The sequence below is a fragment of the Nematolebias whitei genome, chromosome 11 (genome assembly GCF_014905685.2).
Source record: "Nematolebias whitei isolate Nwh7 chromosome 11, NemWhi1, whole genome shotgun sequence".
In the NCBI taxonomy this organism is placed as follows: domain Eukaryota; kingdom Metazoa; phylum Chordata; class Actinopteri; order Cyprinodontiformes; family Rivulidae; genus Nematolebias; species Nematolebias whitei.
The window spans coordinates 11,123,492-11,135,897 of record NC_056508.1 but is presented as its reverse complement, the minus strand read 5'-3'; the positions used below and the strand labels follow the sequence as shown (position 1 = coordinate 11,135,897).

The 12,406-nt window shown below is 39.7% G+C and overlaps 1 protein-coding gene across 2 annotated transcripts in view; it reads right to left on the bottom strand.

Annotated features, from left to right (window-relative positions):
- Window positions 1–2,187: 2,187 nt before the first annotated feature.
- sdf4 (stromal cell derived factor 4) overlaps window positions 2,188–12,406 on the bottom strand; it is a 73,413-nt gene continuing 63,194 nt past the window's right edge. For both annotated transcript variants that reach the window (XM_037683891.1, XM_037683890.1), the window contains exon 7: window positions 2,188–3,039. In XM_037683891.1, coding sequence (XP_037539819.1) covers window positions 2,863–3,039 — 177 coding nt within the window. In that variant the 3' untranslated portion in view covers window positions 2,188–2,862. The remainder of the gene's footprint in view (window positions 3,040–12,406) is intronic.

Here is a 12,406-nt window from a genome sequence, read left to right as displayed (position 1 = left end):
CATACAAGGATTGCTGTAGTTCAACTCCCATGACCCATTTAACCTTTTATTTGATTTTTTTTTTTTTTTTTACTGTGGAGTACATCCGAGCTACAGATATTCAGTCTGAGCTGGATTTTCTCATTTGTTTCACCCAAGTCTTTGGGGAAGTTTTTATAGCTTTTTACACTATATGCTATCCTGTATATGTTTAAACCTGCAGAAATGGTGACTAAAAACTTTTATTGGAAATATAATAACCAAATAGTAATAAGGTTGCACCAATGCCCTTAATAATGCAAGTTAATCATCAAAATATATAAAAATTATTCAGGTGCTTTTCAGTTGGTATGAAATATTTATCTGTATATACAGGTCCTTCTCAAAAAATTAGCATATTGTGATAAAGGTAATTATTTTCCATAATGCAATGATAAAAATGAAACTTTCATATATTTCTGATTCGTTGCACACCAACTGAAATATTTCAGGTCTTTAATTGTTTTAATACTGATGATTATGGCATACAGCTCATGAAAACCCAAAATGCCTGTCCCAAAAAATTAGCATATCATAGAAAGGTTCTCTAAACAAGCTATTAACCTAACCATCTGAATCAACGACGTAACTCTAAACACCTGCAAAAGATTCCCGAGGCTTTTAAAATCTCCCAGCCTTGTTCATTACTCAAAAACGCAATCATGGGTAAGACTGCCGACCTGACTGCTGTCCAGAAGGCCATCATTGACACCCTCAAGCAAGAGGGTAAGACACAGAAAGAAATTGCTGAACGAATAGGCTGTTCCCAGAGTGCTGTATCAAGACACCTCAGTGGGAAGTCTGTGGGAAGGGAAAAGTGTGGCAGAAAACGCTGCACAACGAGAAGAGGTGACCGGACCCTGAGGAGGATTGTGAAGGGCCAATTCCAGGCCTTGGGGGACCTGCGGAAGCAGTGGACTGAGTCTGGAGTAGAAACATCCAGAGCCACCATGCACAGGCGTGTGCAGGAAATGGGCTACAGGTGCCGCATTCCCCAGGTCAAGCCACTTTTAAACCAGAAACAGCGGCAGAAGCGCCTGACCTGGGCTACAGAGAAGCAGCACTGGACTGTTGCTCAGTGGTCCAAAGTACTTTTTTCGGATGAAAGCAAATTTTGCATGTCATTCGGAAATCAAGGTGCCAGAGTCTGGAGGAAGACTGGGGAGAAGGAAATGCCAAAATGCCAGAAGTCCAGTGTGAAGCACCCACAGTCAGTGATGGTCTGGAGTGCCATGTCAGCTGCTGGTGTTGGTCCACTGTGTTTTATCAAGGACAGGGTCAATGCAGCTAGATATCAGGAGATTTTGGAGCACTTCATGCTTCCATCTGCTGAAAAGCTTCATGGAGATGAAGATTTCATTTTTCAGCACGACCTGGCACCTGCTCACAGTGCCAAAACCACTGGTAAATGGTTTACTGACCATGGTATTACTGTGCTCAATTGGCCTGCCAACTCTCCTGACCTGAACCCCATAGAGAACCTGTGGGATATTGTGAAGAGAAAGTTGAGAGACGCAAGACCCAACACTCTGGATGAGCTTAAGGCTGCTATCGAAGCATCCTGGGCCTCCATAACACCTCAGCAGTGCCACAGTCTGATTGCCTCCATGCCACGCCGCATTGAAGCAGTCATTCATGCAAAAGGATTCCCGACCAAGTATTGAGTGCATAACTGAACATGATTATTTGAAGGTTGGCGTTTTTCGTATTAAAAGCACTTGTCTTTCATTGGTGGGATGAAATATGCTAATTTTTTGGACAGGCATTTTGGGTTTTCATGAGCTGTATGCCATAATCATCAGTATTAAAACAATTAAAGACCTGAAATATTTCAGTTGGTGTGCAATGAATCTGAAATATATGAAAGTTTCATTTTTATCATTACATTATGGAAAATAATGACCTTTATCACAATTTGCTTATTTATTGAGAAGAACCTGTATTTCATAGTACATTTTGTAAAGCCTGTTTTAGTTCTTGTTTTACATCCAGACAGCGGAGGCAGCAGCAGGATGTCAAACAGTTACCTAAAACTGCAGTAAGACCCAGGAGTGGACAGAACTTCATTTTCATTATTCATTCATTCATTTCAACAATTAGGATGACACAAGGACACCTGCTCTGAAGAGCATGACGTTTCAAATAAAAACAAAAATGGTCATAAATAATTTTATTGGTCTTCTACGTGAATAAAAGCAAGAAGGAGACCGGTTGATGTGGCGACTCAAACACAAAGCTTCAGTCAGATGATCCAGGAATGACGAGTTCATCTAAATACATCAATATATTATTCTCTTTTCCTAATGTTTAAATCAAGGGATACATAATGTAAGATGGCTTTATGGTACTGCTGCAGTTTTTAGAAGCATTACCAATTCTAACTGTGCAATTAAATTCACCTTTAGAAACCAGTCTTTTATCTGAACACACACATCTGTGCTGCACCTCTCAGCAGCACTTCACTCTAGAACAGACCAAGGTGTGTCAAATGTGAATATTTACACTGTACACAGGTATGCTGGCTAAAGAGGTGCACCAGCAACAAAAAGAAATGTTGGGGCTAAAATTTCTCATATACATACATTCCACAAAACAAGAAAACCATCTGGAAGAGATGCAGCACCTCATATCTGCAGCAAACAGTCCAGCGGCACACAGAAAGCAGGCTGTGTTAGCTGTGACAGTTGGAAGCTAAAGGATCAGTCCAACATCTGGAGGCTGCAGGGGTTTTAAACACAGATTTACACACTAGAACATGTTATCACGTGGCTCTCTCCCTCCTCCAGGCTTGTCCCTGAAGCAGATGTAGGAGGTTGAGGTGGAGGACGGAGAGGGTTTCTGTCTTTAGAACTCCTCGTGAACGTTTCTGGCGTAATCCATGAGCTTGCTGCCTGTGAAGTATTCACTATACCGGAGAATCTCCTCCAGCTCCAGCTGACGGTTCTGGTTCTCGTCGGCAACGGCGATCATCTGCTTGGCCTCGTTCAGAGCATTGTGCTCGTTCATCGGGTCCATGTACTCCTGGGAAGTGGACCAAACATCAGGGGTGACAGATCAGTTCTACACCTGAACAAAGACCAAGTCCTCTTTATAAACAGTCAGGTTTTACAAGTGGTTCTCTGTGTTTTTGGCTTTTTGTTGACTGCAATACAAACATTAAAGGAATAGTTAATTTATGATCAACTAATATCTTCTCTGTTTGACATCTTTTGAGCAACTTGTTTGGAGAAATAAGTTTAAATCTGACTAGACTGACAGCTAACCTGAACACAGCCAAGACAAAGTCAGGGCCAGCCTTTCATTTCACAAGTTGTCCATGATTTTTCCAAGATCAAATCCTGAAATTCCAGGAGATATTTCAGTTTATTTTAGTCTACGGTACATGCATACGACTAGACCGGTCACGATAAAGAATAAATCAATTAATCACATGATAAATGAAAATTATCAACCTCATTTTTGTTTATCGGCGTTATTGCTTCTTCATTTCTCTCTGTTTCTACTGAAGACAGTGGATGACTTAAAACTCAACTCCGGTGCTCTTCACTGGTGCCCTTTCTCTTTTCTCTTTAAAATCCATTTTAACTGTCCAAAATTGCGTTTTTGGATCGTTAAAAGCAGCTAAGCTGAGAAGCTAAGCTACAAGCTAAGCTAACAGGCCGACTTTGGGGAAAAAACCTCCGTCTCGTCGAAGCTCCAAAATTCACAGTTGAAACTCGTGCCTTGGTCTAAAATGTTGTTTTTCTCTGCAAAAAGAAGCTGAAAAATTGTTGACAAACACTATGCTATACTCAGAGCCCTATAAAGAGAGAGTTGCAACACTCCCATAGACTCCCATAGAAAGAATGGAATGCGGAAGTCACGTGGGTCATGCAGCGGCAAAGAGTTCCAAACAGCAGCGGGTTCAGCATTGAACGTAGTTCATTCTCCGTGTTTTTCCGGTAAGTTGATGAACATACAACACTTTTTTTGCCATTGTGAAGCGTTATCTGACTGTTCTGTACCACAATTTATCAACATTAATACTTCATGTCGCCAGTTTTAGTTAATGAAACATGTTAAATTAAACATGTTAAATTGCTAGTTGTGTTTTAACTGCAGCTGCTCTGCCAACATGATGGTTTAAACGGGTCTATTTCTTCAGTGTTTTAAAATATCTATTACTGCTTAAATTTTGAAAGGTGGTCTTTTTTAAATTTATGGTAATTCCAGTTACTGCACTCAACTAGAAAATATTTGGCCTTTTTTTCTGAGAGATTCATTCAATCTTTATTTAGACAGGTAAATCCCATTGAGCCTCGAGGACTCATTTACAAGAGAGACCCGATTTCAACAAAAATGATGACAACATAAGATTCACGTAATTTAAAGTTATACATCATTTGTCAAAGACTGCAGCATAAATTGTGACATTATCATTAAAGAAAAACGTGATTGTGGAGATGATTCAATTTTTAAATGTTTTCCAGGTAAACCACAGGAGAATGACTTCATGAACTGAATGTTGCATTCAAAGTATCACAAAGGTACAAGATCTCATTTTCTGTCTTCCAAATCAATAACAGCTTAATCAAGATGTTTGAATAAAATTACTTTAACACCATAACCTTCACAAAGTTGGTATTTACTGCAGGACTGTTAAATTACATTAGCTTTATATTATTCGTTTTAGCGTATGGTAATCATGGGTCAAGTTGAGATGAGACTCTTTCAAGACAGAACAAGAAATAAGAATTATTACCAAGAATATATCAGCATCAATAAACTGTAGAACGGTAACAAAAAACTTATTAAACTATCACAGGTACATTGAGATGGAGCTGGGAAGTTATTCTTCATGCCAGTTGTATTCATCTGATCTTTTGTAAAAATATGTCAATTTATTTTCCATTGTTAACATTTTTCTTCGCAGGACTGCGTTAATTTTCTTGTCTTTGAGTTTCTTCTGTCCTGCTTATGTATTTTTTTGTGTTCTAATTGTTCCCTCAGGTTGTTCATCTCTGTTCCCTGACTGCCTGTTGATTCATCCTCCTGGTCCTGTTGATCCTGGATCATCAGATCCTGACATGTCCCTGTCCTCTGAGGACACATTTTCATCTTTCCCTCATCTCACTCGCCTCATTTCTGTTTCTTCCTTCCTCAGTCTCTGAAATTACAACGTCACTGTTAGAATGAAGATTATTGTTCAATAAAAAACATGACATGTCTTATTTAACACTGTTCGTACCAAAGTTTTATTTAGAACAACATGTGTGATCACTGGTCAGATCACTGGTCAATGGATCAACATGCAGTGGAAGTTCTGCTGTTCTTCTCATTTGGTTCTGGTCCATGAACAAATGGTTGAACCTCCTTCAGTCTCACACGTCCTGACTGTGTCTCTGTAAACTGTCCTCTCTCTAAATGTGCCTGTAGAGCGACATTAGTTTATTTTCTTGCACATTTCTTTGACAGTTAAACATTTTGAGCCCTGATTGAAAATGTTTGTGCAGATTAAATTTACAGCTCTCACTTTGTGTTGTTGTGATGATGATGATGATGCTCCTGCTGACTTGAGATCATTGGCAGTAAAAGTACTTTATTAAAGCTTGTTTTACATTTTACATATTTTATAATAAATTGTTTGGAAATTTATTTTTGCACAATTAACACTTATTTTGTCATCTGTTATGATTTTAACTAGAAACAGTTTCATTTAAATTAACATTTTAATCAATGAATTACAATTTTACAATAGTTGTCAGGCTACAATAAACTCAGTTATCCAGGTACTTGGTTGCCATAAAAAAATGACAAATAGAACAATTATATTCAGGTCTCTCTTGTAAATGAGTCCTCGTGGCTCAATGGGACGAACCTGTTTAAATAAAGGTTGAATTAATATCTTCTATAGAAATCAAGAATTCATCCAGATGATCTAAGGTAAGCTGGAGCAGATCTGAACTGCATGGAGGACAAGGTGGAGCATTCTCATGCAGAGAACATCAGAAATAGCATTATAACAGGTGTTACTCTGATCTTTTATTTATCGTGTGTAACGTTATAAAACACTGACATGACTATATTGATCATTGTATTGCATATACATTTTTTTTTCTAACAAATATGTGTTTGCAGTCTCGTTTCCTTCTAAAATTTAATGATAAATGTATCAGCCGCTTCTAAAAATGCTTTGATAAAATGCATAGTCTGTGAAATAATCAGTAATCGGTTAAGTAATCAGTTCGTTACTGCTCAATAATTACTGAAAGACGTCCGGTAAAGTAAGAAAAGTCCATTTTTGTGTTATGTTGCGCCAGCAGCCGCTCAAACTGACTGACAGAGATTAACTGTTTGGAACTATTGGGAGCTGCATGAACCACGTGACCATGTATTGGCGAGTTCAATGAGTGTCGCAACTCGCTCTTTATAGGGCTCTGGCTATACTATACTAGAGCTCAAAACACAATCAGTGTCCGCCATTTTGAGAACCGAAGAGAGACAGTACATGTCACATCAAGGGGCCTCCCTCCCATTTTTCTTAAAAGAGACACGCCGCTTGCTTCCTCACTATCCATCTTTCAGTTCAAACAGTCTTATACTGCCATGCAGTGGTCGAAAAAAGGTACTACATGCAAAACAAATTAAACATTTCTTCTTTAATTTGACAATAGTTACTAATTATTGTCAAATTTCAAACAATATTGTTTTTCGCAATAATTTCTGAGACAATTAATTGCCCAGCAAAATTTGTTATCATGACAGGCCTACATACGACAGTCATTCCTAATAATTAGTTATATTGTACAACATCAGATACTAAAAAGTCACCACAGCCAGTCAGTAAGGATACATGTATTCTGTACACTATTGAAGCAGAACTAGGGATGGGGCCGATCCGATCCAGTATCGGTATCGGCCTCCGATACCAGCAAAATTTACGTATCGGATTTTCCGAGCCTCCTGCCGATATTTTCGATCCATGATGCAAGTTGGCTTCAAACTATGGAATGGAATTCCTTAACGGCGGCGCGTCTCATGAGCCCAGAGTAATAAGACCCGCCTCACATTCAGGAAATCCAGTTCATAGTTTGTAGCCAGCTACAACGTGAGGACTGAGTTAGCAGCACTGTGGCTAACAAACTTTTCATCTAAACATGTCTGCTGTGTGGAAGTATTTTACACTAAAAACACCACAAAGAAATGCAGCAACGTGCAATGTCTGCAGAGCCATAGCGCCACATTAAACCACGTTAAAGTTAGTTTTACGATGGACATTCGAGCTCCGTGGCTTCAGTGGGGCGCTGCTCTTTGCTCAAGCGAAAGAGGCGACTCGATACCGGCCAGCCGCGTCCAATTTGCCCCGCTCAGTCTGCCCATCTCGGAGGAGGCAGGAGACTGAGCGCGGCTGCCCCAAATCAGGCTGCTTGCTTCGGATTGAACAAGAAGTAGATGTCGCTGAAACCACGGAGCTCAAATGTTTACAGAGAAGTTGCTAAACTTCATCATAATTAATGACCAACCATTATCAGTTGTAGAAAACGAAGGATTTCGCAGCTTGATACTTGCAGTCAAGATATAGTTTACCCTCCAGGAGATATTTATCAGTACAACAGTAGACATGATTTTAAAAAACATGATTTGAAAATTATATATATTAAAAACATAAACAGCTACATTATAAAGTGATGTAAAATACTAAAAACAGGAACATGTCTGTTGGTTTATGCCATGAACTTAGCAGATGTTTAAAACCATTTAACATTTTATTTAATTTAATTAATTTATTAATTCATTTAAATGAAACAAAATAAAAAAAAAATAATCAAAAAGAAAACATTGAATGAAAAGAGTGCAGAAAGAAGAAAATAAATCTTATATCTGCCCCTTATAAAATATAAAACAACTTTAAACAATCACTTAAATTAATCACTTTAATATCCACTTTAAAGCTAGGAATAAAACGAAATGTGTTTTGTGTTAGTAGAATTTAATTCTAACTTTAAAACTCATCCAACATTAATAAAACTTACCTCAAGTTGCCTTTTTGGACATGCATGCATATATTTGTACAAATTGTACTTGAGAGGAGATGATTACAGCCTAAAATCAATGATGATCATGATATCGGAACTAGATCGGTATCGGCTGATACTCAGACCTAGGTATCGGGATCAGAAGTAAAAAAAAAAGTGGATCGGTGCATCCCTAAGCAGAACATGGACTCTGAAACAAGAATACCGTCATTAAGTCATGTTAGGACTGGGTGATCTTGATATTTTTTAAATAAGAGATAATTTCATATGCAATATAAGATGAGAGTGTATTGTTAAATATAGTCTAGACTGAGTTAGTTATACTTGAATATCTGCCAATACGGCCCCTTCGCTCTCCCTCACTGAATGCAAACCCAAAAAGAAAGTTAATGACTCAGGTATTTGGAGATGGTTAGGATTAAAATTGTCAGATGAGCAACAGAACAATGTTTTCTGTAGACAATGCCGACAACAAGTCCTGACAACAGGTTTGAGCGCTACGACTCTTTTTCACCACTTAAAACAGCGCCATAAAGTGGACTCTGAAGAGTGTGTGAAACTCAGTGCCGGCCCAAGCCTCCATGGGGCCCTAAGCGAAATTTGGTTTGGGGCCCTCTATTTCTACTAATAATGTGGATTACTGCAATCAACTGTCAGATGATCCTGTTTGCATTATCCTTCTGGTACTAAAAGTAACAAAAGAACAAAAAAATAACACCAGTATGCAATGTATTTTACAGCAAAAGTGGCATCTTGTTCATTATCTTTGGTTCCAAAGAACTGTAGCAGTAATGTTCAAAATAATTTGTAGAGCAAGATCAACAACAAACAGATAAAATAAGATGCATAAAAATAAATTAAATTGTGCAAAAACAGACAAAGATGCATAAAAATAAATTAAATTGTGCAAAAACAAACAAAAATAAAAAAATAAAATATTAAGGAAATCAATAATGTAAATGAACAATTACTGGAAACCATGTAAAATGGTTTAAAAAAACAAATTTAAAGTTGAATAATTAGTTCCTAAAATTATGTAAACGTATGCAACAATTTGCAAAAGTTGAATTGAAAATATTAAATAGAATTATAGAAATCATTACTAAAAAAAAATTAATTATTTTTTCAATTCCACTTAGGGGACCCCCTAGTGGCCATGGGGCCCTAAGCAGCTGCTTTGTTTGCTTATGCCTTGGGCCGGCCCTGGAAACTGCAGCTGCAGCCCCGACTGAAGATTTCACCAACCTCCTTTGTCAAAACAAACCTCGGTACAAAACTAATTTAGCCGTGCTGTGCCTTATGAGAGGAAAAGTGAGAGGTGGTATGACATTACTAAAAGCAGCGGCTTATATCACAAAAAACATGGTCCCAGTCAACTGTGAAACATGACGGCTTATACAGCTGCTAAAGTCCTTGACCAAAGATACCTCGGATACCGAGGTGGCTGTGGGGATTTCGTCTTCAACAGAGCCGGTCTCAGCTTCAGTGAGCAGCCCATTACTTTTAGCGAAGGACGATCCACCTCCGTGGAGTCGTTGTATTCACCTGGAGGAGACGCTCAACTTCCGGACCGGAGCAGAACCGCGCCGCCGGACTAGGCCGCCGGACCGGAGCAGAACCGGGCCAGGGATATCTTCAGCCTCTTCGTCTCTTGTGCTTGGAGCGCCGGAGCCGAACTGGAGCAGAATCGGACCGGACCAGTTGCCGACTTCAGCCTCAGCCTCTCCGGTCAGTCTCGCTTTTCACCGGGGTGCCCCGTGCTGTCGGGTGCGGAAGTGACGTGCTGAGAAGCGGAGGAGCAGCATGGAGGAGCAGCATGGAGGAGCAGCGTGAAGGAGCAGTGTGAAGGAGCAGTGTGAAGGAGCAGGGCTGCGTGGTGCTCGAGAGAAGTTCGGAGTTTGTATCGGAGTTGCTGCAGGCCTCCATCCAAACTCACCTGGATAATAATTAATTTTATTCCGGATCACGCTGTTGGCCCTTGTTGACCTGAAACGAGCTTGGATCATGCCTTTCACTTCAGGAGGATTTTCTGGCAGCTCGCTCTGCTATTTGCTGCAAATTATCTGTTTCTGTTTCGGCCTGTTGATTCTGGACCCAGCTTCTGTTTCTCATGGGAGCATCCATCCATCTTCAATGGGGGGCCGGAGCCCCCCTCAGCCCAACTCAAACTGCAGTTGGGCCAACTCGTCGGGTTTGTTTGCCCATTTTAACTGTGACGTTTTATGGTCTGAAACTTTTCTGCATCATTCATATTATTGTCACTATTTTCAGTTCTCAGATTATCTGGAGTCACTGAATCTTGTTAATACACCTGAATCTGCCCATCACTGCAACTTTCATTGTTTTTGGGTTCTGAATGATCGCGTGTTCATTAACGTTTCTCATGGTTCCATTATGGGGGCTAATTGTCACACTGTTAACTCCTGTAATTACACATCAGTCACAAAAAACTCAAGAAAATGTCTGATAATAATGTTGTTACTGCTCTCAGGGATTCAGCCCAACCCTGGACCTCCCACTAATTATAGCACACCAAATGACTTTAAGAACGTGTCTGGGCTTCATTTTCTGCATGTAAACGCTCGTAGCCTTCTGAGAAAACTGGATGCTTTGAAAATTCTGGTCAGTTCTTCTGGGGCAGATGTTATCTTTATTTCTGAATCCTGGCTCAACAAATCTGTACTCAATAATGACGTGGCAATCAATGGATTTAACATCTACCGCTGTGATCGTCAAAAAAGGGGGGGGGGGGGGGGGGCCTTTTTTTACATTAGAGATTCTCTGGTTTCTAGTCTTGTGTCTTCTAAAACATTTCCAAACCAGTTTGAAGCCTTATCTGTAAACATCACCTTGAATGGAGGCCAGATTTTAACTGTAGTCTGCTGCTACCGCCCCCCCACAGCATCACCTGAGGCATAGACTGCCATGATGGAATTTCTTGGTAATTTAAAATTCAAAGAGGTCCTTTTGGCTGGAGACCTCAACATTGATTGGTGTAAGTCAACCCCCCTCTGTGATAAATTCAAGGAATGTTGCTTGTCTCTTAATTTAACCCAACTGATCAACTCTCCCACTAGATTAAATGAAAACCGTCCTGAAAAATCCTCCATCTTAGACCAGTTTCTAACTAATATGCCTCACAAATTCCCTGGTACAGGTGTATTCGCTGATCTTTTGAGTGATCATTGTGTGACAGCTGCTTTGAGAGATATTAAACTTCCACCTTCTAAGCCCAGATTAATTCAAAAAAGGGATTTGAAATGTTTTTGTGAACAGTCATTCCTCTGGGATCTGTCTCACTTTGACTGGCATCGTATTCTGTTAACTGATGACGTGAACTCCGCTTGGAACTATTTTCATAATAGTTTCATTTATTTTCTGAACATACATGCTCCTTTTCGTCAGTTCAGAATAAAGGGACGAGACAGCCCCTGGTTTACTCCAGAGCTAGCTGACCTCCTGCACAGGAGAGATCATCTTTGGGCCACAGCGAGAAAATCTGACTCAGATACTGATTGGTTGAGTTTTCGACAGATGAGGAATAAATGCACAACTGCTGTCAAAGCAGCAAAACGCAACTATTTCTTATCTCAGACCTCCAAAAATCTAAATGACCCTAACAGATTCTGGAAAACTATCAAATCTCTCTCAGGCACCCCCCAATCATCTGACCTCCCATCACAACTTCTCGTTAACTCTGTTCCTGTGTCAAATAAGCACGAGATCCTGAACTGTTTCAACAAACATTTTGTTGCTTCTGGTTCTTTATTTGATACAGTTACTAATGGAAGATCAGCCATTTCCCCTAATAACCAAACTTCTACAAATCAAATCCCTCCTACAAGCTAATCCTCAGTTAATCACAGCTTCTCTTTTTCTCCATTCTCAGTCAGTGAGGTTAATAAACTGTTAAAAGATCTTGACCCTAAAAAATCTGCAGGTCCTGATGAACTTCCACCTTATTTTTTAAGGCTGGCTGCTCATATCATCACAGTCCCTGTGACCCACATCTTCAATCTCTCCATAAGACAAAACTCCATCCCAGACACTTGGAAAACAGCCTTTGTTCTTCCTTTGCTGAAGGGAGGAGACCCCACCTCACTGAACAACTATCGACCAATCTCTAAACTCTGCATTTTAGCCAAGGTTCTAGAAAAACTGATAAACTCTCAAATCAAAAATTACCTGGACTCATTTAACATCTTACCTCCACATCAATCTGGTTTCAGGAAACAACACAGCACAACCACTGCTTCACTGAAGGTTCTTAATGATGTTGTTGAAGCACTGGATGCTAAGGATTATTGTGCTGCACTTTTCTTAGACCTGTCTAAAGCTTTTGACACTGTGGATCATAACATCTTGTGTCATAA